This window comes from Lissotriton vulgaris, chromosome 9 (assembly GCF_964263255.1).
Source record: "Lissotriton vulgaris chromosome 9, aLisVul1.2, whole genome shotgun sequence".
Lineage (NCBI taxonomy): Eukaryota > Metazoa > Chordata > Amphibia > Caudata > Salamandridae > Lissotriton > Lissotriton vulgaris.
In genome coordinates, this window is record NC_141697.1 from 1,095,907,400 (window position 1) to 1,095,935,372 (window position 27,973).

Sequence of the window (27,973 nt, forward strand, 5' to 3'; positions counted from 1 at the left end):
AATAGGGGTCGTCCTATACGAACGAATAGCATGGTGAGTCGGAGCACAGAGATAGTAAATCTCCATATCAGGGGCCCCGAAATCTCTATCTGAAAATGGTCGAGTAAGAACATCCCTGTTCTGTCCCCGCACCCAGGCAAGCTGTATCAGCTGCATCTTAAGCATGTGGAAAAAGTTAACCAGACACATTTTCAGCCGCTGCAGTTAAGAGCGGTTGGGTTAGTGGGGCCAGGTGAGGGGGGATTTCGAGAGACGACCACGAGGGGAAATCAAATAATTAATTAATTCTCCCTCGTGGTCGTCTCTTCAAATCCCCTCACCTCGCCCCACCACTCTTAACTGCCGCGGCTGCACATTTTGCCCATGCTTACGGTATTAAGGCCAAGGAAGGCCGATAAGAGAAGTGTTGGACCAAATTTTTTGCATGATATCCCTTCCAATTCTCAAGATAAGTAAATGCATCAAACAAAAAAGCAGGTTTACTTTGACTGCCTGTAATCAGGTTCTTAAAGCAAAACCACTAGTGTTAGTTACCAAACTTCCAGCATCGTAATGGGAATATATGTTCTAGATTTCCCTTTCACCAGTTCTAATTGTTCAATATTCCTAGAGTAATGCTATAACCCTCTTTAATCTAATTTATATCACTTAAGCACCCCACTGACTAGTTACAGTTGTGCTTTAGTCATTGCAACAGACTTCTGCAGGCAAGATTCTAGCGCTAGATATGTTTATATATTTACTTTTACTTGGAATAGTATTGCTCCATCATTTGTGCTGGAATTAATAGAATTACGAACACGGTCTTCAAAAAGCAACTGAGTGTGCTGTAATTCTGTTTTGGCGAAAGGGGAAGAAAATACGCAGCTCTGAATGCATAAGCATAATGAAACATTTATGTCTCACAACTCAAGTGATAAGCTGTTGAATAAAAATGGGATCCCAATCTGGGTTCCTCTATTGCTGACTGGTCCAAATGTCAGCATTGCTTATGCTACAAAGTGTGCATTAGTTATGATATTCTGAGACAAAGTGTGGGTGTGTGGGTGTGGCTTCTGCAGGTGCTGTCCACACACCAAGAGCGTCCGTTGCCTGCCACATATCTCCATTCGCTTGTTAGCTCCGACCAGTGGGAACAGCTATGCACTGCGTAAAGTGGGCTTGGCTGAAAAGCAGAGACCCTTAATCTACCAGAGTTTTTTAGGGGGCTTTACCATTGCACGCGTTTGACATTTCTAGAGGTCATGTATTTCTTGATGGCTTAGTAGTAAGATTCATGTTATCTGTGGACATCAGATCTCATTGATTAAAGTGAGAGAGCTGTTTTAGCTGCCTCCTGTGTAGGTACCTGTCAGCCTCCTCATTTAGCTCAAAAGATCCATTTTGTGGGTATATCATTGAGGTAAATTATGAATTCTAAGTATCCTAGCAATCTACCATTGTTTTCTAGTCCTTACAACGTCAAGGGAAGTCCTTTTTCACAATAGGAGTACTATTGTATGGGAAAGGGCTGCACTCTATATACCTGATCATTGTAGACAACAGGTAATCCATAATAGCATTCTACGTGGCAGGTAAATTGGTAAATATATGTGAAATATAGGCGTGAATACTATCTCCATCTCCAAATATATCAAAATCCAACCATAATTTTCACTTTTAAACATATCAATTATTGTACCATGGGATAAGGTTACACCGACCAAAAAGCTATAAACAAAACAAAAATAATGGCGAAATGAAGACTGTGATTTGTTAATTTTTAAACCGTGCTAATTTTGTTTGTTTTCACCCCAAAGGTAAGATAGAATTAAAAGGAGCATCTCTTTTGAACATATAGGAGTCATACCCTCCTGTTACACCTGTAAGGAACATTAAAAGGGGTCTGTAACTGAAGTAATTATGTAATCCTTAACTTGAGGATCCTCATGTAAAGCGCTCTGATACCTACAGGTCTAGCCAGCGCTATATAAAACTTTGCAAATAAATAAATAAAATAGACCCATCTAGTGGAAGAACAAGAGAATCAATAACAGCAGAATAATTGAAATTGGAAAGAAAACTGCATGAAAACAGCATTCAGGGAGACATTACAACGTAAATGAAGGGCAAAACGTATTAGACATTAGAGAATAAAGAAGAGTGCAGGGCAATGAAAATGTGGATAAGGCAAGTATGTGAATCAGAGGAAAACTAATAAACGATGCAGCGGATAAGACCCCTGGAGAGGGCGAAGGACGATTATTTCAAGATGAAAATTGTTTTTACACGTATTTGTTTTAATACAGTATGATTTAAGACCTAACTACTTAGAAGTATAAATGTGGTTGTATTCCCAAGAAAAGAATACGCCACAGCGTTGAATCTTATTTCTCACACTGAGCAACAGGAACATTTGCATGCAAAGCTCTTCTTGAATGGACCTCTTGCTGGTTATGAATAAAATCTGAGGTGGCACATTCACTTAGAAAGAATGTGTTGGGCAAAAGATGCAGCGCATGAAGAAGGGCCCATGTGGAAGTTGTTTCATGGTTTAAATGGGATCTTCATGGTGGAACAGTGGGTAGTAAGAGAAAATGACTAACCAGGTGAGAAACGTTTGACACATTGCACAGTTTTGAATTAAAGTACATAATGTATCTTAAAATGGAAACAAGATGTCTAAACAAGATCTTCTATCTGTGACCTGATAGTACAAACCTGTGGAACCGCAAAAAGGCAAATCACAATTTACACAGGATACATTGCAAGTACGCGATGACTTTGGCTCTCAAAATGCCATTTGCGACTGATTGCCCATCAGAATTGAGGAGAACGCTTAAATTGGTGTCCTCTCCTCCTTCTGGGTTGAAGTGGTATGTATCAATAATTTGCAAACTGAATTGTGGGCACAGACCATCGAGTGAGTTCTGAGCTGTCAAAGCAGGTGGAAGCCATTCTCAATCTAAAATCTGTGCGCAAAGAACTTAGGCCCAGATGCATCAAGCTGAAATCAGCTCGCAAAGGGGCAGATTCTCACAATCTGCCCCTTTGCGATCGGTATTTATGCATTTGGGATGCATCATCCCAAATGCAAAAATCGCAAATTAAGAAATCGCAAAATTGCGATTACTTGCATTTAAGGAATCTCAAATTGAGATTCCTTAAATGCAATGCATTAAAGTTTAGAAAATAGCGATTTTGCTAATAGGGCTCGCAAATGTCCATGAAGTTGAACTTCAAGGTAATTTGCAAACCCTTTGAAAAATGCACTAAAGTGTATTTTTTAAAGTTTCATGTTGCGCACACACGTGCCCTAAGGGCATGTGTGTGTGCAACATATGTGCACAGATCAATTTCAGGGGTGCAACAGGGTGTCCTTTGGACACCCCTGCACCCTTGAAATCGCATTCTCAATTTGCGATTCGCTAATTGAGAATGTCTTCCCATTCATTCCTATGGGCCTCTAGGCCCATAGGAATGAATGGGGAGGTATTCCTTAATTGCGACTTGCAATTTGCGGTTCGCAATTAGGTAATTTTAAGAAATCACTATTTTTTTAGTGATTTCTTAATGCATTCCATTTTGCTATTCCTTAATAGCGAATCGTTATTTTTCGCTAGTAAGGAATAGCAAAATGGGTTCTTGATGCATCTGGGGGAATGTTAAGCGAGGTGCGGCCATCAGGGAGGCAGCCAGTGCTCCTGTGGGTCACTGAATGCCCTCCCCAATGTCATACACTGAATGGCAGCTTCTACGTGAACAAGCAGCACGTATCCCTGGAAGGAATATATAACTTTTTTTAAATGTGCTTTCAGTGGTTGCAAGTCTGCTCCCCTCCCCCTCCATTGCTGCATTCTCAGCCATTCCCAGGGAGTTGCACAAATCATTCTGCCTTGTACACGTTGATGGGGGCTGGGGTTATTGTGTGTTTTTTTAAGCGAATGGTGGTTTTGATTTGTAATTGATTAGTATATTGGAGTTCAAAACTCAGGCCAGGTCATGAATCTATCCGTGAGCACAGAACATAGACTGTTTTTGACCCACTTAATTATGTCGGTCCCCCAGTTTTCCAGGGCTCGCTTTTATTTTACATCACAACGCAGCAATGTATGCACCTATACCTTGCTTCTTGAGTAATTCATAATGTGCTTAGCACCCACTTCCCCGCCCCCTACCTTAAAAAAGGCTCGTCCGTCGGATTAGCACCTGGGCTGGACTCATCTGTTAAGTGATTTACTGCGGCTTCAGAGCTCAGCGCTGCCCTAGTTCTCGGAATCAGGAACAGTCTTTGCAGCGCTAACGCCGGCTCGATTTCAAACCGTGCATGTATTCAACTCCTTTCCATGTGCTGTGAAAGCACAATTGTTGAATGTACTCCCTCTAAATACATTATACGTAACAAAACCGGTTATGACGGCGCTCGGGGACGGATTGCCTGCCTGTGGAGGAAAGGCCGGCGCGTGCTCATGAAAAGTTCCATGGTGGGGACGATTCGCGAAGGCAATGCAGAGGGTCGGTGCAGAAGGGTGTAGGTAAGAACTGAGTGACGGCCACACGATTGTTAGATCATCGTTAAGGGAAGGGCTTTAAGTGGGCTGGGTCCTGCCGGTGCTCAGCACCGGCTGTTCTAAAAAGCAGGTGCTGAGACAGGGCTCTATCGGACTCTCCTTTTTTTGTCCTCACCATCAGGGTGAAAAAAAGCTGTGACTCTGCACCAGTACCGCCCTTCACTGCCTTTGAGGTGACTTGAAAGAGCCTCGTTATTGTTATTTCAGTCTCATCCATTCAGAATGTTTAATATTATATACAACAAAGCCATAGTTGTTGCTTATGTATGTTATGCAACACACAACTATTGACAAAGCCAGTAGTCCTGGCTTGTAGGTGTAATGCTAAATGTTTTATCATATATCTGGATACAATGACAGAAACCAGTGCTTTAAATGAGAAAAAATAAGTGCAAGTACTCATTAATATGAGCTAGAAGTGTGACAAGTGGGCGGTTCTAAGGGTGGGGCTAAGGGCAAGGTATGATGATACATAATGACTTCTGTACCTGTTGCAGCACATATCAAAACATATGAGAAATGTGTTTATGTAAACAAAACAGGTTAACTCATTACACAAAATGAAAGCGAAACAGGACGATATGTTAACAGTTCCTTCTTTTGTAATAGTTGCTGCTTCTTAATGCCATCCTGTTATTTGTTGTTGTTTGGCACAATACTATATACTCTCAAGCGTGTACACACACACACTCTCTCTCTGCACGCATTCCCTTTAAAATATCTACTGAAAGTGTCCTGATTCTCTTCCTCTTTCTCTCACTTTTCTCTCTCACAAAAACAGGCACACACAAGTTGGCAGGCACACAGACCTAAGCAAACCCTCACACAAAGTCTCAGGTGGGATTAAACCCATTTTAAACTCCTTGCCTCCTATGGCTTTTTAAATTGCCACTGACCTGTGTGCTGCCTCCATACGTGTGTTTGTCCGAATGCACACAATAGTGTGAATGTGATTAACCGTGTCGGGCCAAATTGGGCCCTCCACTGTCAAACACAGTCTGATGGTGAACACAAGGACATCATGCAAAGGATACCACGCTGGCTAGTTCAGCAACGGCTCAGCTCACGACTACAGAAGCTCCTTGGCTGTCAGATAGGTTCCACTTTCAGCTGAATGGTCTTTGTGTCCCTGGTAGACGGTGCAGAGTCTGTCTAGACCCTGCACTGTGAATCGCAGCACAACGCAAGGCAAGTCCTCTCAGACCTCTGCTGTCTCAGGGCATTCAAATGGACGCTGCTGGAATCTCCAGCTGGGACTCTGCAAAAGGCTACTGCCCTTAAGAGCTCCTGCGAAGCAGAGCGGCATATACTCTGTGCTAGAAAAGATACATAACTGGAGCCTGCAGTGCAGTCTATTAGCCTACCGGTACTCTCCCTGACTGAAGAGAAGTGCTGGTACTGATGGCCAGAAAATTCAGAAGTGCCGGTACTCAAAATTGGTGAATACCATCCCATTTAACCCCTTGCATGCTGCCGCGATCTGTGCCTGTGCAGCAAAATCGTGAGAGGGCGGGGTTATGACGGCCCCCAGCTGTCATCAGCACTCGAGCGCCGTAGTGCATGACGGATGGGGGCCGTCATCAGCATGCAAGGGGTTAAAGCACTGACAGAAACAGCAACATACAATTCGGGAGGCACACTGTGATAAGCACAGATTTTTAGCTTAAATGTTTTAAGCCCCGCCCTTAATTACATTAACCACGCCCCTTTGAGACCCCCAGTTTTTTCATTCCACTTAAGCCCCTGATTAAGGGCCTGATTCCCATGGGGTCTCTGCACTGGTGGCAGAGGCCCCGCAGCCCTGGGGAAGTCTCCGCGCTCGGGCGGAATCTCTTCCAAGAGTATATTTCCGTGGGTGGACACTCACTTGGGAGAGGATGTGGTCTCATGGCTAGACTGCCGACTTAGGAGCTGGGAAACCAAGGTTCGAGCTTCGGGTCGACTCCACATCATGTGATTCTGGGCAAATCACTTAATCTCCCCGTGCCTACCAAAAAAAATAATAATAATAATAATGTGTCCTTGTGTAACGTAACTGGTGCTCTTGTAAAGCGCTCCAATACCTTAGTGTCCAGTTATCGCTATATAAAATCTGCACCAAAAAAAAAGACCGCTTTGCCCTTTAGGAATCGAGCCCTACGTTCACAAGCTCGTGACACTGGCCAAAATGTAAAATTTCAGTCAAATGCAGTATATGTACATTTATTCACACACCAGCAAAACCTACCTGGTGAAAGAAAAACAAAACGTGTATTTTTGATGTTGCACTAAAATAAATAAATTTTGTATTTGCAAACAATAAGTTTGCACGCGTTGAACGCTTTTGTAAAACGTTGAACCATTCTACGAATCCTTCAGGACGTCATAGTTGTATTTCTCTGAATTATACAAGCACATGATTCCCTTTCTGATATGTTGTCACTCGAATTTCTAGACAAGAACAGCTCGAGCATGACCAGCAGAACTTCGACCGGCCAGATGGAGTGGATTATTCCTCTGATTGTTGTTTCCGCCCTGACTTTTGTGTGCCTCATTCTTCTGATCGCAGTGCTCGTGTACTGGAGGTGAGCCATCTCTTCTTTCAATTCTGAAATGTCTGTTTATCAGGGTGTGGGTGGCAGCCCTAAGCTTGCTTTTACCAGTGATTGTTCATGTGGGGGAGAGAGCGTGTAACGCAATTTTGCATTTCCGAACTCGATGCTTTGCTCCACGTTTGATTGCTTTTAAATTGCTCGGGTGGATTTTAATGCAACTTTTTTAGACTGCGAGGCGTTCCGGCTCTTAGATGGTAGCATGCTATTACAGACTGTAAGTGAGGGCAAATAAGTTGTACCTTGCAAGATAGGAGTGTAGCAAATGTTGAAAGCGAGGGAAAGTGCAGCCATAAATGCGTGCGTCTTCTACAGGGTTCTGAAGAGCAGTGTTTTAGATGAAAAACAGTAAAGTGAAAACCATGCAAAAGGCGCCATTTTTAAAAAAAATGTAGGTAAGCTTTGCATACATAATGCACCCATAAAACACTCAAACCGGGTCTATCTCAACAATGTACATCTAAAGGACATAAGTAAATTACAATATTGTGCATTGAGCATCGTGAATGTACTTAATTGCACAGACAGACATGGATGAGGCACATCTGTAAGCATTAATTGCATATAAGGTTGTCTCCACGCCTATTAACCATACATTTTTGCAAAACTTTTCTGCATCAGTCACTTATGGCTATGTATAGTACGTCTGAGCTGAGCCTGCTGTGTTTGGAGCCAGTGCTTAATTTGTAAAATACATTTAAAAAAAGGAAAGTGCCAAGGTCCTCGTCAGGCCACCACTGCCGCTTGCACTGCCCGTGCCAGCTCTGCTAATGACAGTACCTGTGTTCAAGTGTAACAATTCAGACTATTTGAGGCCTCTAAAAGCATAAGACTGGCTTGGGCATCTGGTATTAGTTGTTTTTATTGTATATTGAATTCATAATTTACAGTTCTGTAAATCACTAAATAAAACAGTGTCACCATGTGGCAGCTGTCATGAGTGCTGTTGTTGACAATTAAGTGCTGGTGCCGCGCACGGGAAACCACCTACTCAAATTAAGCACTTGTTGGAGATCTTCCAATGTTAATTGAATATAGAATTAGCTACGACACATCGTAGTGTTGAATACTGGTAGCGTTTTCACCTCGAGTTTGCTCTTGAAATCGGATTAAGTCTGATAGTCAGGCACCTTCAACATCTAATGCTTTATTTAGCAATTACATGTGTGCTTTTTAGGACTGAGTTTTGCGAAGCACAGCTGTCAAACTGACCTATTGCTTACAATATGCATAGTGGGAGTTGCGTCCACTCCTTTCAACCTTTGACTTTCTTTCAATAGCTATTTTCACCCATTGGTTTGAGACGGTCAGTCATGCCTTGGCTCAGCCAAGTGAAGCATTCAACTCTCACTGAATGCTATTGGCTTTTTGGGTGTATCATTCTGTTTGCACTTGCAGTAAACTGCTTGAGGTACTACTTTACAACTATAGTTCTCGGTCCATTCCTGCTGGCCCCCTCCTCTCTCTCGCTATGAGGTGCTAGCACTCTCTGCGTTAGAACATACAACCCCTTTCTATTGGTTGCCAATGTTTCTTAAGGAACTGAACTGACTTTCCCATTTTAAAATGTAATTTTCCATGTTCCCCCTGTGGTCACACGCTCTTCTGACAAAGAGAGCCCTATGCTTTAAAAATCCATATGCTGGTGCCCCAGCAATTAAACTTCCCATGCATATTGATTTGTCGCATGTCTAAATTTAGACATTTGAAATTGAACTTAAAAGCTAATGACTGTGCGAGCTTGTTAGTCTTATCATTCAGGCTGTGTTTCCTTCTCCTTTGGAGGTTTCCAGGAATAAGATGCCTCTCTATGAACATGAGCAGAAAAAACATAACTTAAAGGACAACAATCCGGCTTCCAACATAGGATTGTGATTTCCACAGTATGCACGAACCATAACATTTTTGTATTCCATTCAATCATTTGAAAAGCTGCACATTCACAGTAAATAAATATTATGCGGTGCAAAACCCACAGTGTTAAACATTTTGTAAATAGCATTTGTAGTACAAAATAGTTCTAAAAAGAATGGATGATTGGTTGGGTAGATACCTGAAGTTGCTTTGGACAAGATGATCTGGAGGAGAGTGCCAGAGGGAGTAAACTTCCAGTGTAGGTGCTTGTGAACACTTATTTAATGCTTTCCCCTGGATGCCCTGACTAACGGATCCTTCTAGGCTTGGTGTTAACCGAGTAGGACTCTTTGGACAGTCCTTAGCTGCTGAACAGTTGTATACTATGGTTTCTCAATACACTTTTGCTCAAATGGACTACAGTGGTATGGATCCAATTTTAGAAAGTGAAAGTAACCGTGAGTAGGAAACATGTAGGGGGAGCCAAGTTTAGGCACAAACGAAGTAGTATGGCTTGGACATGTAGGCAACCTTTTCCAGAGCGAGTACTGCACACAGACTACCTTAAGCAGGCATACCAGAGCCTTTGATATTCCCAGTTATGGTTTCAATTTGTGTGCCTCGTCCTTGAAATGGAGGACCGGGTACTCGCCTGATAGTGCCATGTAGCGTTCCCAGAACACTGACCATTATCCTTCAAGGACTGGGATGAAGTACCTACTAATACCACTGGGACCTGTGGTTGCCCAGAAGGGACTCACAATCATACTTAGAATTATGGAAAAAGCATGGGTTTAACTATTGAGATGTTGTTAGGGCCCTGTATTACTTGCTTCCTGTGTGTGTTTGTATGTTTTAGGGAGAAATAGACTGCTACATAAAGTCTGTGAGGGCTAATCTCCCTGAGAAAAAAAGAAACTGTTCCCTTCTGTTGGGAGTTTAGGACAAATCCACATCTGTATCTCCAACAAAGGAACTTGGCACTCAAACTGTAGCCTGTGTTTGCTTGGAGGTGGGGGGGAATACCATCCTTAGACCATGAGGGCCTGTACTCGTAGGCGGGGGGCGTGTAAATAGACTTTAGACAGAGTGCCTGTGTTACGTAACTGGCTTCCTAGCCCTGTTTGCTCGATGATCCACTCATCCGTCAGCCAGGCTAGCTTGAATCCAGTGGTACAGTGAGCATGGGGCCCATATCTGGGTCCCCCCCGCCCGGTCACAGATTTGGGTTTAATTCATCACTATGCCAGTTTGGACTCAGCCATATACAAATCAGTCTTGACCCTGCTCCCCATGTGAACAGTCCAGCCTGAACTGCTTGGCCCTGTCCTCCCTGGACCAGAAACCAGCATCCCTTGACAAACACCTTAAGTGGGAATGGTGTGCCCAGATGTGGGTCCCGTTCTCACGGTGCCACTGGATTCAAACCAACCTGGCTGAAGGGTGATAACCCGAAACTGGTCCCAGGATGCTTTTTTCCAGTCCAGAGAGGACCTGCCTGGCAGTTCGGGTGGACTGTTCCCATGCAGAAGGGTTGTGACTGATTTGCATATGGCTGGGTCCAAACTTTGGTGACGTAGTGAGCAAAACATGATGGATTAAACCCAGATCTGTGATTGGGGGTTAATGTTTGATGTGTACAGCATTACTTCTATCATTTGTTCTTTCTGCTTAGAACTCAAAATAGCATGCCTCATAACACACAATACGTCTCTTGCCTTTACATTTATGATGGGGTGTTGGTGCAAAAGTTTATTTTTCTATAGTGACCAGGAAAATTCAGGCCAGTACACTTTTCGCTTGGACACAAGCCTCCGTTCTGTTCCACACTTGAAGATAAGATCAAGTTACTGTACAACTGCTCAGGTAGGCTGTGAAACTTTGGTTTGTGACTTTCACTTGTGAACCCAAAAAGCTTGCTTGGATAAAGATACAACTGTAAATATTTTTACAGAGCTGTCAAGATTCCCACATGGGTAGCTCATCCGATGTAGGGTTTTTCCTCTGCATTAGTGTTTTTTACCATTATATTTAAGATTACAATTATTAGAATGTAAAGAAAAAAAATGCACAAACGTTTCACGCACGGAGGAAGGAAATTTGAGAGGTGAGTATACACACTGCAATATCATGAGAAGGATAGAAAATAGGACTGAAATGTATGAGGAGTTGGATATTAAAGCCGGAGTCCATTGTGTCCTGCTACAGAACTTGATTCGTAGTTATTGCACATAGTTGTGTTTAAGAAGGAATTGAACCTGTGAAGGTGACCTGGCAGAAAGACTGGCTCCACTTTAATATCTTCGAAAATGTTGACATCATTTGTAGTGTAGTCACCTTTTAGCATTGGTCATTATATTTGTGTGATTAAAAACACCCACGAAGAAACTACAGGGATGTGAATCACTTTAGCCAGTACACCTTATGGCTAGAATTGTGACTTGTTGCAAGTGAGAGTATAGTTTGCATATTTAAGCAAAGGGTCATGACCGTGTAAATCTGACCGGTCAAGGTAAACTGGGGCATCTGATCACCCTAAACGTATGGTGCATTTCTGGACAGCAGTCCAGTCAAACTTGCACTGCTGATTTTTTTTATGGACTGGCTTGACAGCAAATCTATTGTCGTACAATTATGTGAGGATTAGCCTGGAGAGGGGTTTTGGCTCTGCCCCCAAATTGGTAGCCAGGAGTACATATTTTGATTGGGCAGAAATTGTGTGCTTCCCCAAATTGTTTGCCCTTCACATAGCTGTGATCATTTTGTCAATTTATCCATCTGCCTGAGTGTTGGCCATTGGCTTACTGGTTGAGAGGTTAAACCCTATCAAACTGCAACCACAATTTCTATTAGGGTGAAGCCACAAGCACACTCCAAATAATTATGTGTTTAACCTTCTGGTAGCTTGGCACACAGTCAGGCTTAACTTGGAGGCAATATATAAAGCATTTATGCAACACTTCAAACAGTCATAAAGTAAAAACACAATATAAGAAAAATCCCACACATAGGTTGAAAAACAGAGTAAAATGTAATAAATTATTTGAGACCAAAACGACAGTCGCAACTGTGGTTTCTAGTCAATCGGACCGGGACAAAGTCACAAGTTCGGGGCAACAGTGATGGAATGTGGGCCTGTTACAGGGAGCCAGTTAGGCCCCCTGAACAAAAGTACCTTAAATCCTGGTTTGCGTTGCGAAAGCCAATGTCTATTATGCGTCACTCCGCTGCGGTTCTGGGAAGCTGCAGAGCTGTGATGGAGTCTTGCATCGTCGTCCAGGATGCTGTCTGAGGGTCTTGTATTGTGAAGGCCTGCATCGGGGACTGGCAATTCAGAGGAGACTGAGCTGCGTTGCGGGGTTCGGCATCAGGAAAGTGTTGCGCTGTTGCAGTTCTGATGTGGCTGCTAGTAGATATCGCGTTGTATTGGGTCTGCTTCACAGGACCACTGCTTGGCTCGTAGATCACTTTCAGTGCAGACTTCCAAGGGTCCAGGATTGGGGTGGCACCACTTGTGGGGTAGGACTCGCATCAGACAGGGTCCAGGTGGTGGGTTGAAAGCGGTTGTAGCCTTTTCTGTCCCTAATCTCTGACCAAGAGGCCAGCCAACTAACCCTTAGTCACTCTGGCAGTCCTGTGTTCAAGATGCAGGTCCAGTCCTTCACTCAGACAGCAGAGTAGCAGTCCTTCTTGCAGCGCACCACAGTAGTCCTTCTGAGTCTTACATAGGGCCAGAGGAGTTGGGTCTAATGGTCCAATATTTTTGCCTGGTGCCCACTTTGAAGTCAGAGAAGGTTTTGGGGGTATCCACCCCCAGAGTGGAATTTCCACCTCCCTGTCCTGGCACCACATTGTTTGGGGTCACAATAGACTAATGTCAACCCCTTTGTGAGTGCACTCAGGCAGAGCCTTTCTGATGTGCAAATGTGGCAGGTGAAAGTTCCTCCCCTCATCAAGTCCCAGATGACTCATCCTTTGTCTCCCTGTCTGGAAACATGAAACAAAGACCAACTGTCGGCTACACCTGGTCAGATGAACTAGGAAATAGGCTGCAGGCACCAAATGGTTAGAAAAAGAAAATGCCAACTTTCTAAAAATTGTATTTTCAGAATTGTGGACTAAAATCAGACTTTACAATTAATGAGGATTTTAAATTAACATTTTTTAAACAATAAACTCTATCTGCCTACCTACTCCCAATTGAAAGTTCTCAATTATTAAATGTAATAAGTTAAATCAGTTATCCTATGAGAGAGGCAGGCCTTGTAGTAGTGTAAACCTAATTTAACAGTTTTTCACTACCAGGAAATGTAAAACTTAAAACTATATGTTCACATTTTTAAGCACCGCATCCTGCCCTATGGCTGTTTAAGTATACATAACCATGATGGATGGAATGCTTGAATTAATGCCACATCCCAGTCCATCATTTTGCACACCATGTCGCCACCTCAGTTTGCAACCAGCTATATATAAATCCATCATGGCCCTGCTCCAGTAGGAACAGTCCTATCCGAACTGCCAATCCAGGTACTCCCTGAACTGGAACAAAAGCAACCAAGGACCGATTTCAACCTAATTATGGGCTCATTAGCCAGTGCCCTCTGTCTCTTGAGGGAGAGAGCAGGATGGGCACTCCTATGAAGTGCTAAATCAGTATAACAGAAGAGAAGAAATACTTACCTGATTTCAGCAGTGAAAGGATACAACTTATCCAGGCAGAACACTAAAATCAAATCAAATGCTCATGGGTGGAAGAAACACAACAATAATTGGGAAAGCCAGAAAGCATGAAATGGACAAATCCATTAAGTCATGAGCAAGGGATTTACACAAAGCCCTTTTTATGTATATTAGAAACAGTAGGTCTGGTCAACAGACAGAAAAAGCTGTCTGTAGCAGAGACCAAAAAATAGTCTGACTTGCCTATGGTGTAGGTCCCAAAATGTAAACCAAACACTGCCAGCAAAGGCTTAGCTTGGGATCTTGGAGGGGGTGGGGTGGGGTGGGATATCCGGGGAACTAATGGGCCTTTCATATGCCTGGTTGAAACATCGGCAAATTGAGAATTCAAATTGTGAAGCTTGGTTTAAGCGGAGTATCATCGGTACTACAAGATCGGTTGAGCTCTCAAAGTATTTTGCTTCCAAGAATGAGTAGCTCTCTCGTTTCGGGTATTTTCTTGTCATTCTAGTCCTCCTTGTATAAAGGGCCAAGAGGATCTAAAATTCGCAGAATGCAATGAAAATTTCCTGAACTAAATAGGCTACTGTTGTATAGAATCTGGAAGCCGAAGAACTCGGCACTTGTCCCTTTACAATTAACTAAGGAACTATTGAGCATATATAGTTAATGCATTATAAATTGTGGGATATGTTAGTCTTAGTATACCATGGCCTTGAAATTATTTTTATAGGCATCTTCTGATGTCAGAATGTATCTGTAATATGAAAATATCAACGCTACTCCTTTGTAATAACTTTTTACGAGTGAGTAATGGTGTAGCAGTCTACCTCATTCCGCTTCAGAGTTCTTACTAATACAGAGAGGACGCTCTTGGAAAGACTGAAGCAGCTTTTGTTAGTGGTCAGAGACTGTGAATGATAACACCGTAGTCTGTAAGGAGGGAGAGGCTGCGAATGGCCGCACAGTAGATTGTGAGTTGAGTGAGACAATGCACAGCAGCACAGAAACTTGTTGCACCAAAAGCCATGAAATGTATGGCTTAATGTACCCCCTAATACACACACTAGGTACTTTATAAGAATACAGAAGGACATTGGACTTCTATACTTCATGCCCTTGCTCAGGCACATTCCTCTGTACCCAAATATTTCAGTATAATCGTCGTACAGGATCCTACACTGGTCATATGTACTTTGGTTGTCGGCTGAAAGTGTATTGAAAGAGGTAGAATCAGCAATACATTTAAATGAAAATGAAACCGATTGGCTCCACAAAGACAACAGAGAGGAATATGTCCAAAGCAGAAAGGTTTATTTTCAATATTCATGTTGCAAATCTAACAAGTCAAATTAGCCAAATAGTATATATCAATATAATTATGTAGTCTGAATTTGTATATTAGAAAGAAGAAAATGCTAAATATAACAAGGTACAAAGAACAGAATATGAAGTGTATTGGTTCCATAAAGGAATCTTCCGAAGCTAAATAAAGCTTCAAAAGTGTCAAAGAGAAGTAAGAACGGTGTCGGCTTCAAATGAACAAAATTAAGTTTCAGTGATGTAGGCACTGGCACAGATATTCACCCATGAAGCTGAAAACCTCCTGCGGGGGAAATTAGCAGAGTGTGGGGCAATTACTCTCTCAGGGAAGTCAGTACAGGATCTGTTTAACTATTCTAAGAGCACACAGTTATTGCACAGTCGAAGGTTCTGAACGGGTTGTACCCATCCTCTCCCTCGGAATGGTCCAATCAGGAGACATTGTTCTCTAAGAGCAGGTAAACTCCCCAGGTTCCCATAATTCATCAAAGAAGCATGCAGCTGCAGAGCCTTGAAGTTGGCAACAATCCAGTCTGCCTGGTACAGAAGTCGCTCTCCTATCCCCATGCACTACACATCCATGACCAAGTTCTAAATAAAATGTCTAATCTAATAGTTGCCAACAATTATCAAAAAGCCTATTATAACAACTGCTTCAGCTCAACTGGTTCAGGCCTAGTCAAAGTGAAGCCAATATTAAAAACACAATGGTAAACAAACCAATACATTTGACATGAGCAAATACCTAGGATATAGTTCGATTTTATATGTGTGTGTCTCACTATAAATAACGCATTCACACACACACTGGGATTCTGGTTAATACAGTGCACACAGGTTAATATTAAATTACATATGCAAACCTTACATGAATAAATGTATGGAACACTAAATTGTGCTGCAATACTGTATAGTGATTGTCGGCCTTTGACCCCTTCCCCTACATGGCCATGGAAATGCTCAGTGACTTGCAATATTATAATGTATATTTGGGTACACTTTAACCCATTTATAAATACATTTTTGTATAGCCGTAGCACATGCACGGTGATAATCTGCTTTGCTTGAAAATCTCCCTGTCGAACCTTAATGAGGGTTCTTCCTTTCAGTTGCTATGCTAAAAGGATAGCGATTTTCCATTTCGGTTATCAAGACTAATATGTTCCAATGTGTGGCCTGCATGCACCTACTTAGTACGACTGCTGATGTATTCAGAACAGGCAGGTAGTTTTAGTATCATCACGCCTCAATGTAACATTTTGCATAAAATATTCAAATAAAATGAAATACTAGCATATTAAGAAAGTATTATCGCTTCTTGGTTTAGCCAGCAGCGTTTTTAAATGGGAACTAAATTACAGTTGTTTTTCTTTTCCAACTAGGAAGACATGTTGACTTAAGATCACACGTTGTTTGTGTCAGACACATCCGTGCATCTATGAAAGTGTCATGGCAACCCGCGCTGACGCTGCAGCAGGCATCTCGCGTAAATGGAGATGTGTATTCGGTACTAATGCGTAGACCTTCACAAGGGATACATAAGGAAACAGACTGCTGCTGATACTCGGGTGTTCACGTGCTGCTCTTGTTTCATAAATAGTGTATGAAAACAAAGCCGGTATAGAGAAGCCTGGCTTGTTTATCTGTGAAACCGTCCTATATAGATCCTGTTTGAAATGTAACACCTATATTGTGGATTACACTGCTTTACTAATGTGGGCTAACGTAATTCATACCAGCGATTCAGGAAGTTTGTATAGCTCAACACCTCGACAGTAATATTTTGTAGGATCTGTCCTAGAATCACGGCCTTTGTTTTTTTTTTTTAGTTTTACTTAATCAGAGTATTAGTATAGTAGTGGCCAGGTTCATTATTATTTTTAATTGTTTTAATTTTGATAATCAAGTAGAAACCGGTCATTACATATTGGACATTAATGCTCATAATTCTGAAGTACACACTTATAAATAAAAAAATATAGCACCAAGTAGTTCATACCTTGATGTTTCCTAGTGCATTCCATCAGGAAGGGGGGGGGTCTAAATCTGCACCTTAGGTCTATTGGTCTGTCTCATCACCCCTGATATCCTCATATTTTTTGAGAGATCCAATTCTTTGTGCATACAATTTTTCATGTTGCTTAACCTGCTTCATTAGGAACTACTGGGGATTTCCACTTCTGTAAAATTAGTGATTTGGCTGCCACGGAAGAGATAAAAAATTGTATTGCTGGCTTAAAGATGCTCGCTTTTTTTGGTAGTTGGCATACTGAACAGCGCCCTCAGGGGGTCTGGATCTTTGCAGGCCTGTAACTTTTTGCTAATTGAGACAAATATTTTGCTCCATTAACCAACCAGGGCAGGACACCTAAGACACATGTTGAGCCAGCCTCCTTTCACATCTCATCTACAACATGCAGCTGAGATAAAGGGATACATTTTCTGAATGCAATACAGGGTATGGTATAGCAGCCATTTAGTGTATAAAGCCGTTCTTTTAAGCTTTGCTCCCTGAATAGCTTTGAGCCTTGACATTGTAATGGCCCCACGAGTTTTGGTCTATTATACACCCTATAGAATTTGAGATGGCCATTGCCGCCGGGACAGCTGCTTCCCGAAATTGCAAATACAGCGCACAGTACCAGGTTCCTATTTCCAGTGAGGCTTTTCACAAAATGGGCTTTACTGATACCTTCAAATAATTAATTATCCTCAAGTTATAGGGTATATAAGGACTAATTTGTAAATAAGAGAGTGTTAGTACTGGGGATATGTCGGTATTGCCGGCAGTCAATTGTTTCCAGGATTTCACTTCCCCTGCTAGCATGAAATCGCTAAACCTTTACCAATTTCTAATATTGCTGGACTCTATAGGTATGCCTAGAATCTCGCATTCCCTTAATCTCACCAAGGGCTGAATGAGGAGGAACAGACTTATTGCATGAGTTTCGTGAATCTCTGTGCAACTATATAGTTGGTGTGTTTTGGCAATTTAGGTATTTTCAGTAAAAGGAGATGAACATCTACTTCTTGCACCATGCACTTAAGATAAAAACAATTAGACTGGATATTCACTGTTGCGGCTCGAATACGCCAATCAAAAAAAGCTGCTTGATACTATTTTCTCGTGTGCCGAAGTGCCAGCCCTCACTCCTCTAACTTCAACTGGATTATCGTCAACTTGGTGCGGGCCTTCTTCCTTTGCCGCTGGAAGTGGTGCATTGCTTGATCTGTCTCAGAAAAGAAAGATTCCTGGGCTTTGATCATGACTTTTGAGAAGATAAGTGTCCAACGAGAGGATTGCTCTGTTTATTAATGTGACCCCTCCTATAATGGTCAGGGGTAAAATTTGCCAGCTATGTAAATTAAGGGTGGTAGTGTAGTTTATTTTGATCAAATCTGAGAAATCATGTGAGACAAATATGCCCAGATACCTAATAGGGCAGGTGGCTAAAAAGTGTTGTCTCATATCAACGGGTAGAATGGAGGGTGTGCAGTTATATAGAAGTACTTTAGACTTGGTGTGGTTTCTCTTGTTGCCCCCTGTATCAGTGAATGTCTGGATTTAATCAAGTGCCTTAAGAATGTTTTGTTTCTCGCCAGCTAAATAAAGAATCCTATTGTCAGCAAAAAATTAATCCTCCGCACACTTGGAAGTTGAGGTCTCACCAGGAGATCTTGTCTTAATGCGGCTGCCAGAAGCTCGATAAAGGCAAAGAGGATCTGTAACATCTAGGAGCCGTGCCTTTTACCTCTTCTAATGGTGACATATCCTACAGCTTGAGAGTTGATCAGGATTTTTGCCTCTGCTTTGACATACACATTTTTCAGCAGTTGGACTAACTTCGAGGGGAATCAGAAGCGTGGAAAAATGGTGAATAATACCTCCTACTGCACAAGGTTAAAGGCCTTTTTATCATCAAGCATAATTATGTCTGCCTTAAACATGTAGCTGGAATACTACCCAATTGCTTGTATTAATATGTTGTATTCAATTACATTGATCCTGCAGGCAAGAATCGACTTGGTAAACGTGAACCACAGATTGAGCTGCGGGGGCTAGTCTTAATGCTATGATCTTCGTAAACCGCTTGTAATCACTATTTAATAGGTTAATGGGGCAATATGAGCTGCGTTGCAATGGTGGTTTGTCCTTCTTAAGGAAGCTTACAATAACTGCCTCTGTAAAGTAACTAGCTACCTCACGTCCATCCACGATTTCATTAAATAAAACATCTACTAAGCTTGCTGATTGTTCCTCGAATGCCTTGTGTAGTTCGGCCAGTAGGCCATTGCTTGTTCAAGCATTGGGCAACAATGTAATGGATTATTTTACTTCTACTGATGAGATAGGGGCAATAACTAAGTCTTGGAAATCCCTGGTCAGTTTGGGCAGCTCTATTGGATGTATGAAGTTCTTGCTTTTATGGTGTAGTAATAGTTGAGGCATAGAGTTTTCTCCACAGACCAAGCCCTACAAGTATGCTTGTAGTATTTCTGAAAGAAGGCATTCTGGTTAACTAGTTCTCTGTTAATGCGGGCTTGGCATCAGATTCTGAAGTGAAAAGTGTGGAATACTCACTACAAGCACGTTCTAATTAGCATTGTAACGCTGCACCTTAACTTAGTAACTTGAGCTTTGAAGGCCATCGCCTCGCCTCAAATAAAAGCTTTTCAGGCCCCCAGTACAGCAAAGTTTGAAGCTGTGCCTATATGTCTAAGAAAGAATTACTTTATAACGAAATCCTAATCCAGTTTTCCTCCATTAATAATGACTTATCCAACGGCCATCAAGGTAATTTGACCCCAAGTCCGATCAACAATATGTCTAGGAAAGGGAATAAATGGTCAGAAAAAGGATTCAATTTTTGAAGCAGAATTAAAATGTTTTGAAAAGCAAGTATATTTGCTTTCTATGGGGTGATCGATTCACAAGGGGTCAACCAGAGCAAAATCCCGGTCTAATTTTGTTAAAAAAATGATCCGCCTTCGGTTAATTCTGCTGCTTGTTTTTCAACAGCCCTCATTCTGAATGACATTGAAGTCACCCCGATTAGGAATAGGCCATTCAATGGAAGTAGAATATTCTAAACTTCCTCAAGAGATATGACATCGTCCTCTATTGGCCCGTAGAAACTAACCAGATGGATGGGCTGACCATAAACCCGCAAACTAACCAGAATTCACCTAGTCTTAGGATCCTTTACCACCTGTAGCACCTCGACTGGGAAATTGGAAGCAATAAAAATGGCTACCCCTCCTAACTGCCTCATTTGACACCACATAAAATGCCTGGGAAACAAAGTTGGGAGTTATAGGTTGCTTAGCCAAATCCTTCAATTGAGTCTCCCGAAGAAAGATGATTTGGGCTTTGGCTGACTTGAGCCACACCAAAATGGACCTGTACTTAAGTTCGATTGTTAATGCCATTGGTGTTAGAGGACACTGCCCTTATATATACTGGCTTAATCTCTAAGGGATTCATAACAATTTGGGTGACCGGCTTCTATCCTCCTCTAGAATTCTGAACCTACTGACTCCCACATGAGATGTCACTGAACTAATTTAGAAAGCTTGCAGCTAAAACAAGCACTGTTAAATTCTAATTGAAGCAACAGTGAATTTGCAAACTGCTATACCTGAATTCCCCCCTCCTTTCTGAAGTGACCCTCTATCCCCCCTTGCTCTCCCTTCACCTGGAGCCCTGCCAGTCCAAGGATCACATGGGAACAACCGCTACTTATCCCCACTTTGCACCCACTCCCAGCTATTCTGCCTCCTCCACCCCTTCTCCCCACTCCCTGGTAGTGCCTTGGCATGGCACCTATATGGCTACCTGAGTGGGCACTAAGGGCATCACGAACTGCAACATACGGCTTGACCAGAGTTCATAAAAATGTAATTAGTTACATTAGCGGTACAAAAGGGGGTGGTGATTGACGGAGCATCTGTTATCTTTTGACTGGGTGTGAGTGTTTGATTGATTCAGATGCTCCATCCATCACCACCCCCTTTTGTACCATTTGTTACACTAAAACATAACATATGTGCATTGCTTACCACTGATCTTTCCACCTCCACTCTCAAACTTGTTGAATAGAGAGCAGAAAGCCCTTCGCCTGGTCTACTGAGTGGATGATTCTGATTAAAAAGCCTGATCTCTGTGTGCCTGGGTAATTGTGAGATCTAGATTTTCTGCTACCACTTCTGGGCACACGTTTGCAAATGAGTTCCGTAATTAATTTAGTTAGTCTGGTCATTCTTGCACCCTTCAGGTATCCCTGTGAAATGAAAATTAGGGTGGCCTGATCTATTTTTTGTGTCATCTCAATTTATTTGTAATTCTGCCAATACTGACTGCAGTTTATGGTTATAGATTCCAGCTTGGGCTTGAGATCCATCCTCTAAATCGGTGACCTGTTGCTTCATTTGGGAGATCAGTTCTGTGAGCAGCTGCATCCTGGCATGAATCAGATGCAATTGTTAATTTCATTTTTCTGTGCATTTCATCTCGAGAAATCTTTATTGCACAAAGGTCTCCTTATATCTGATGCAGGATCACGTCCTTTGGAGACACCTTATACATCTTGGAATTTTGCAATACTGCCATCACTTGTGATCGGGCAGGTTCTCATTCTGCTGTAGTAGGGCTGTTTCTTTCTTAGGAACTTACTTGGGAGCTTTTGAATGTTATCTCCGATGTTATACTGAACACCAACATATGTGAAGCTGTAGGAAATTGTGTCTGTTATCATTCCTATCATTACTTGTCTTGTTATACTCCAACAGCCCTTCCCTTAGTGTCTCTTTAGAACCGACCATTAAAAACATAGGGTAGCTAGATGTTTCTTTGAAATTGTGCTACTGTTAAGCAAGGATCCAGGTATGACTTTTCAGATTTAAGCTGTTCCATAGGATTATTGTCTGAAGTCTACCTTTGTTGAAACCCTCTTTAGATGGTTTGTCAGGAAGCTTTGCAGGGATTGTGAAGCCAGTTCCAGTAGATTCATTGCAACCTTCTTCGGGAGCAACTTGGCACCCAAATGTCTCTGATATTTGTGCGTCCTTTTCCTGACATAATTGATGGACAGGCAATCAAACGGGAGAGAAGATCTATTGCACCATTTCTGAGGTCCTAGACCCATACCCCGAGGTGGAAGAGGTATGGCTACGATGCTTCGCGATGCGAGCCGTCTGACCGAGTGGTCATTGCTTTATCATGATATCCCTTGACAGTCACTTCATATATTTCCAAGGTCAGGAAATAACTGCTTGTGAAGTAGGTATGCATCGGGTGTTAAAAGCCAAAGCACAGTCTTAAGCTGACCAGAGGAACACTGGGGTCACCCAAAGGGTAACAATCTGCATCAGTGGTACACAGACTGCCTCCGCAACACTCCCTAGGTTCACATCCCCTCGAAGGGTGCCTATTACAACCCTCTAGGCTGCTTTATAAGTCTCCTATATTTTCCTGGCTAAATAAAAAGCCTTCTTGAGGCATAGTCAGCTGCCTGCTGGGCTTTTCCTATTCTGCTTGCTCCCCCCCTGCCTTTTCTATTTTTTATAACCCCTTCCTCTGAGCGCTGGGGTTTTTGTTATCCATTTATTCTGATTTTTCCCCTTCCACAGATGTTACAGTCCTGAGAAAAGCGTAAGAAAACTGCCATATATGCACTGTGCCTTCATTGTCCCTTATTGTCCTTTGATCCGAGGTAACTTTTGGAACATGTAATGTTGTGCTGATACGCACTCATAAGGGGGGGTTGTAAAACAGTGTAAAATTCAGTGCCTCCCAGTACCTCATCAAGTGCCGCTGCCGAGCCCTCCTGCAATTAGCGATATGCATGGTGCTCCACTGTAGGTTGGAGGGATGAAAGGAGCTGGTGTGCTATGCCGCTGCAAGACCACGATTTCATGGTGCTGACCGATAATATTGGTTTGTGGCTTCGGATTGTGGCCGGAGACATGCTGTTGATTACTATCCAAGCGGACTGCTCGAATTTCTCCCACCAGATCACAAAACGTCTAACCAGGAGAAACGAAGGATATAGGAGGCCGGGAAGCAGGCCGCAAAGGCACTGCAAAACGCAAGCAAAAATCGGGCTTCCCTTGTGGCAGCGAGGTGTTGGCGCATCACACGCCCGCCATTTTGGACGCCGTCAGTCACCCAGAAGCAGCCTCAACCATGTAGCATGATGGGTGCTCTATGTGGTTCCGAGCCCATTCTTATTTTTTTTTTTTATTTAAATAATGGCCACAACTACGTTGCAAGTGTGTGATTAGTGATTAGCTGCATGGATGTTTACATTGTATTTGTTTATGTATAGCACCTATGATGCCTTTCCACTTCTCCTGAGTGCTAGAACAGGGGAAGGAAGGGGTGTCCAGTTCAACACAAAGGAGGTGTGCTGCACACCTCAACATGTAAGCTATAGTTTAAAATCCGTTCTGTTTGTCTGAAAGGAAGGGGGAGTTGCTAAACCTCTATAGGAAGAAGCATTGAGAGGGACGGGACTTCATCATGGTCACTGATTTCAGCTGGCCCCAGGCACCTAATCGTATGGTAGGTGTCCGTCAGCTTTTGGAGAAAAATACACACTCAATAGTAGAGGTTTATGTAGGAGACAAACTGTTCTGCTGAGTGAAGCCAGTGGTGGCTTCACTCCTTTTTCAGCTTACAGGTTTGGCTGCAGAATGCTTTCCTTTTTTGGACATTAAAGTCCACTAAGATAGCTGCAACTTACAAAATAATTAATTTTTAGGAAGAACGGCTTTGCAACGAGATGCATCTGACTTAGGGAAGTGGATGTTTACTGGTAGGGTGAATGAGACAAATGGGTGCATGTAATATATACTACTGGACTTCACAGGAGTGGACTTAGTTGACCACAAAATAAACCTACACAAATTTGCAACTTTCTTTCGTTCTAGAGGAATAACTGAATGGTTCAACTCATTTCTGTCTGACGCACTGTTCGCAAAGTAAAACTAGCCTCCAGTCTATTCATCTTGATGACATCACCTGAGGGGTCCCACAAGGGTCATCACTGCCTCCAACCCATTTTAGTGCACACCTTTCCCTTCTCTAACTTTTTGGTCATGTACAGTATGCTGATGAATGCCTGATACCTCTCGGGGTAACTAATCTGACAGTTGCCAACATACATCACATGACCTGACACTTTGGAAGCACCAAAACTGGTTGTTTTTCACATCCCCCAGGATAGAGGTCCTCCTGTTGGGCATCAGCAACCAATCTTTGCTCCTTTTGAATTGCCTCGTTATTGGATACCTCTTTAAACTCCGCTTACGAAGTGTGCAACTTACCTCTTTTCATAAATGTAACTGTGAAATGAACAATAAAACCAAAAATACCTCCTATCAACTCCCTCTTCTATTTGGAATCCTGTATTTGCTACCTCTTCCTCAAAAAGCCAGCCTTGTCATAGTTGTAGTCATTTGTTGAGTCGGCGTCTCGTATTGAAGCTATGGTGTGTGCACGGCAAGATGAGCAAGTTTCATAGGTCTCAATAGCATGCTGCCTGTCTCCCCTGTGGCTTGAATCGCACCAACCACATCTCATCCACTCTGATAACCCTTCAATGGCTCCTGGGAAAACTGGTGAATTTCAAAGCTCTGTGCCGTTGTCACAAGGTTTCTCATGGTGAAATCCAGCCTGATAATACCACACCATCTGATTGCTAAGGTCCGCTTTCAAAAATACTCCCCATCTACCCAGGGCGATACATATGATTTGGGGGCAGTGTGTTCAATGGACAAGACTCCATCCTTTGGAATGTATCCATCTCTACTTCTATGCGGACTTTCTGAGATTAGAAGAGTCCTCAAAATGTATCTGCCCATGTGGAACCTTGGCCTACATGAAAGCCGCATGCTTCAGACGCGCTAAACTTCAGGCTAATTACGGAGTAAGAGAGGGTGTGATGCTCCTACCCCAAACTCCTGTAACTATTAAATTATCACTTTCAAAATGCTGTGACACGCCCCCTCCGAACAGTCGGTGCGTGTACAAAAAGCTATATATGTGTATTTTTAAAAATTGCATTTTTCTTTTCTTGTCACCATCATTTACAACTGGTTTATCGAAAAATATCGGTTTAAACCACTTGGATTTATCCCATGCCTTTGACCAGCCTGCCCAATTCTCACCTCAGTTTCAAGGCTATATTCCTGAAATGTTTTTCGTCCAGTTGTTGCTTCCTAGTACATGGCTTGGTTGTGTGTGTGTTTATTTTCATCTGTCTCTGTGCCCAGTTTCTGGCTGTTTCAATCAATCGATCAGGGATTTGTGAAGCGCACTACTCACCTTTGATAGTCTCAAGGCGCTGGAGGGAAGGGGGAATCGGCCAGCTCCGAGGTCATCTGAAGAGCCAGGTCTTGTGGTCCTTTTTGATTTGATTTATCTATTTGTATAGCGCGCGATTGCCCGAGGGCGTCTTGGCGCTGAGATATACCACTGGCTCATTAAAGGTGTTGACTAGAGCTGTTTAGTGAAAGGCCATGTTTTAACTTCCTTTCTGAAGGATTTCAGGGATGGACTGATTTTTATGTCAATGAGTATCGAGCTACCTCTGATACTGAGGCGGTTTGTGTGTGTAAAACTTCCATTTGCCCCCTGTTGGCTGCTCGCTATTTGATGCAGTATAAAACAGAGCCCACTGACTCTGGTAGTGGTTATGTTCACTGGCCTGGCGTTTCATATAGTTCGGCCAGGTAAGTCCTTCTGAGGGCATTTCTATTTCGAATTCTGCAGGTCTTCGCTTTCACTACTGTGCAGGATATTGATGCACAGATCTGCATTTTGCAGGTCACATTTCTTAATACTTAGTAGGTTGTGTCTTCTTGAGAACACTGCTTGCAACCTGCAGGACTTACATTTAAATTTGTGAGGAAAGTCAAGCTCTTCTACAAAAATCTGCATACAACTTGCTGTGCATCTGCTTTAAAACACATTTGTTCTTTTAAAGCCAACCGAATAAGCACTGGGTAGTAATACATGTCATATTAAGAACAAAATAAACAACCATTGGCAAAGTCTGTTAGACTGGCACTAGTTGACCGGAATTTTAGCTTGTCAACACTTGTTTTGTCATGGTTTTTGTAACACTTTGCTGCTGTGGGAGCTGCCAGGCGCTCGCCACTATAAAATATATCTGCTAAAAACAAAGGTATTGTTTGGTTTCACAAATCACACATTTCCATATTGGTCTCTGGCACTAAAGAGAGCTACTTTGCGTGAGGAGAAGAATGCAGTCCCTGCCGTCAAGTTAACAGTGGCTAAGTCGGACTGACCCATTGCTCCACGCGCATCAGGAAAAAAAAAATCATATTTTATATAAATATATAATTTTACTAAAATCAAAAGGTCTTTGCTAACACCTGAAATAAAATCAAAGTTGTCAGTTAAATAAAAAGATACCTTCTACTATACTTGCTCGGACCCAAAATGTCGAGCACAACTGGTATTTTTCAAAATTGTGCTCGCAAACAAAGTACAGATCTTTGAAGAGGACATCACTGTTTTTTCTTTTATTTCACTGATCTTTGTTTTGGAAATCTATAACAAGCCTATGCTGGGAAGAGTCCTGTGTGTCTTGGAACGGTTCCTTTTGTGAACCAAGCGAGGTACATTGATTCAGAACCCTGCATTCAGTGCTAAGTGGGTGAGTCTGTTACCTATTCATCCACATTTAGTTTAATATTAACCCCGTGGCAGCTGGTAGCCAGCGCCAAATGACAATTAGCTAGGGACTATTCAGTTTTAGCACAGTTTAATGATTCGAATACTTATGTAACTGACCTGTTTGTCAATAATTTCATTGCAACACGATTTAAAATATGTTGTGTTGCTCCAACAGTTAGATTTTAGTTTAGCTGTTTTCTCTCCCTGTGTTAAGCACTTTAAGGATTTTGTTTTTGTTTTCTCCCAGCTGTTCATGGTTCTGCCCTGTGTTTTCATGCCTGAATAGTTTTCTTAGTAGAGGGCAGCTATGTGCAGTGAGTGCCCTGACACATGGCACGTCAGACTAAGTCCTTTTACTACTCGGTTCTCATCACACAGTTCACAAACAGCTACTTGTGTGCCTTCGAAAAATTCACAGGAGGTGACAGTTGCCATGGCAGTGGCTCTACTACTCTTGAGATGGTCCAAAGTTGTCAAGGCAGGCTTGTGAAAGAACACAAGCTCCTGGTCATCAGGCAACAAATGAACCGATTCACTGGCTGAAGGTTACTTTTTAAACATGCAGGAAGTGTGCCATATTAAATCAGCACCCTCTTTTGTCTAGCAGCATTTTTTGTTTTTCTAAGTGCCGTTTTCATTTCATTTTACAGATGAACTCGGTGATTTTTGACAGGTTGTTCTAATGGTTTGTGAATTCAATATGCTTAGGATCTTGTAACTGTTCCTTTTTTATAGGGTTTATTATAAATAGTCTGTAAAATACACTTTTTTTCGTTATTCTGCAAGTCCAAAATTCTTCTCATTAGGTGTTGATGGTCTCAAGGCCTTGTGAGGTGTCTTATGCCTAATGGGAGAAAATAATTCTACTTGGTGATTCTCTAAATTAATATTGCAAGGACTAGTCGAACATATCTGAATGTTTTAGAGGGTTATACTAAAAAGGGACATTACAGGGCTAGTTAGTAGAAGTCCAAGAGGAAATCATCAATTTATTACAGTGGAGAGGATGCAGCCTTACACTAGAGCAGTTGACCTCGAAGCTAGGGAACCGGGTTTAAGTCTCGGCATCTACGCTCATCATCCTATGGTTCTGGGCAAATAACTTAACCTCCCCTTGCCTAACAAAAATGAATGTGTCCTCATGTAACGAAATTGGTGATATGATAAGCGCTCTGATACCAGATGTCTCTACAACAACAGTGGCATATGCTATAAACCATCTTCGTGCAAATTGCAGTTGAATAGTTAAAAATGGTTTCTACTGGATA

At 42.3% G+C, this 27,973-nt stretch overlaps 1 protein-coding gene across 6 annotated transcripts in view; it reads left to right on the plus strand.

Moving 5' to 3' along the window:
* Positions 1–27,973, plus strand: part of LOC147692851 (receptor-type tyrosine-protein phosphatase gamma-like) — a 1,083,817-nt gene that overhangs the window by 831,375 nt on the left and 224,469 nt on the right. For all 6 annotated transcript variants that reach the window (XM_086939073.1, XM_086939071.1, XM_086939072.1 and 3 more), the window contains one exon: positions 6,985–7,114. In XM_086939073.1, coding sequence (XP_086795199.1) covers positions 6,985–7,114 — 130 coding nt within the window. The remainder of the gene's footprint in view (positions 1–6,984; positions 7,115–27,973) is intronic.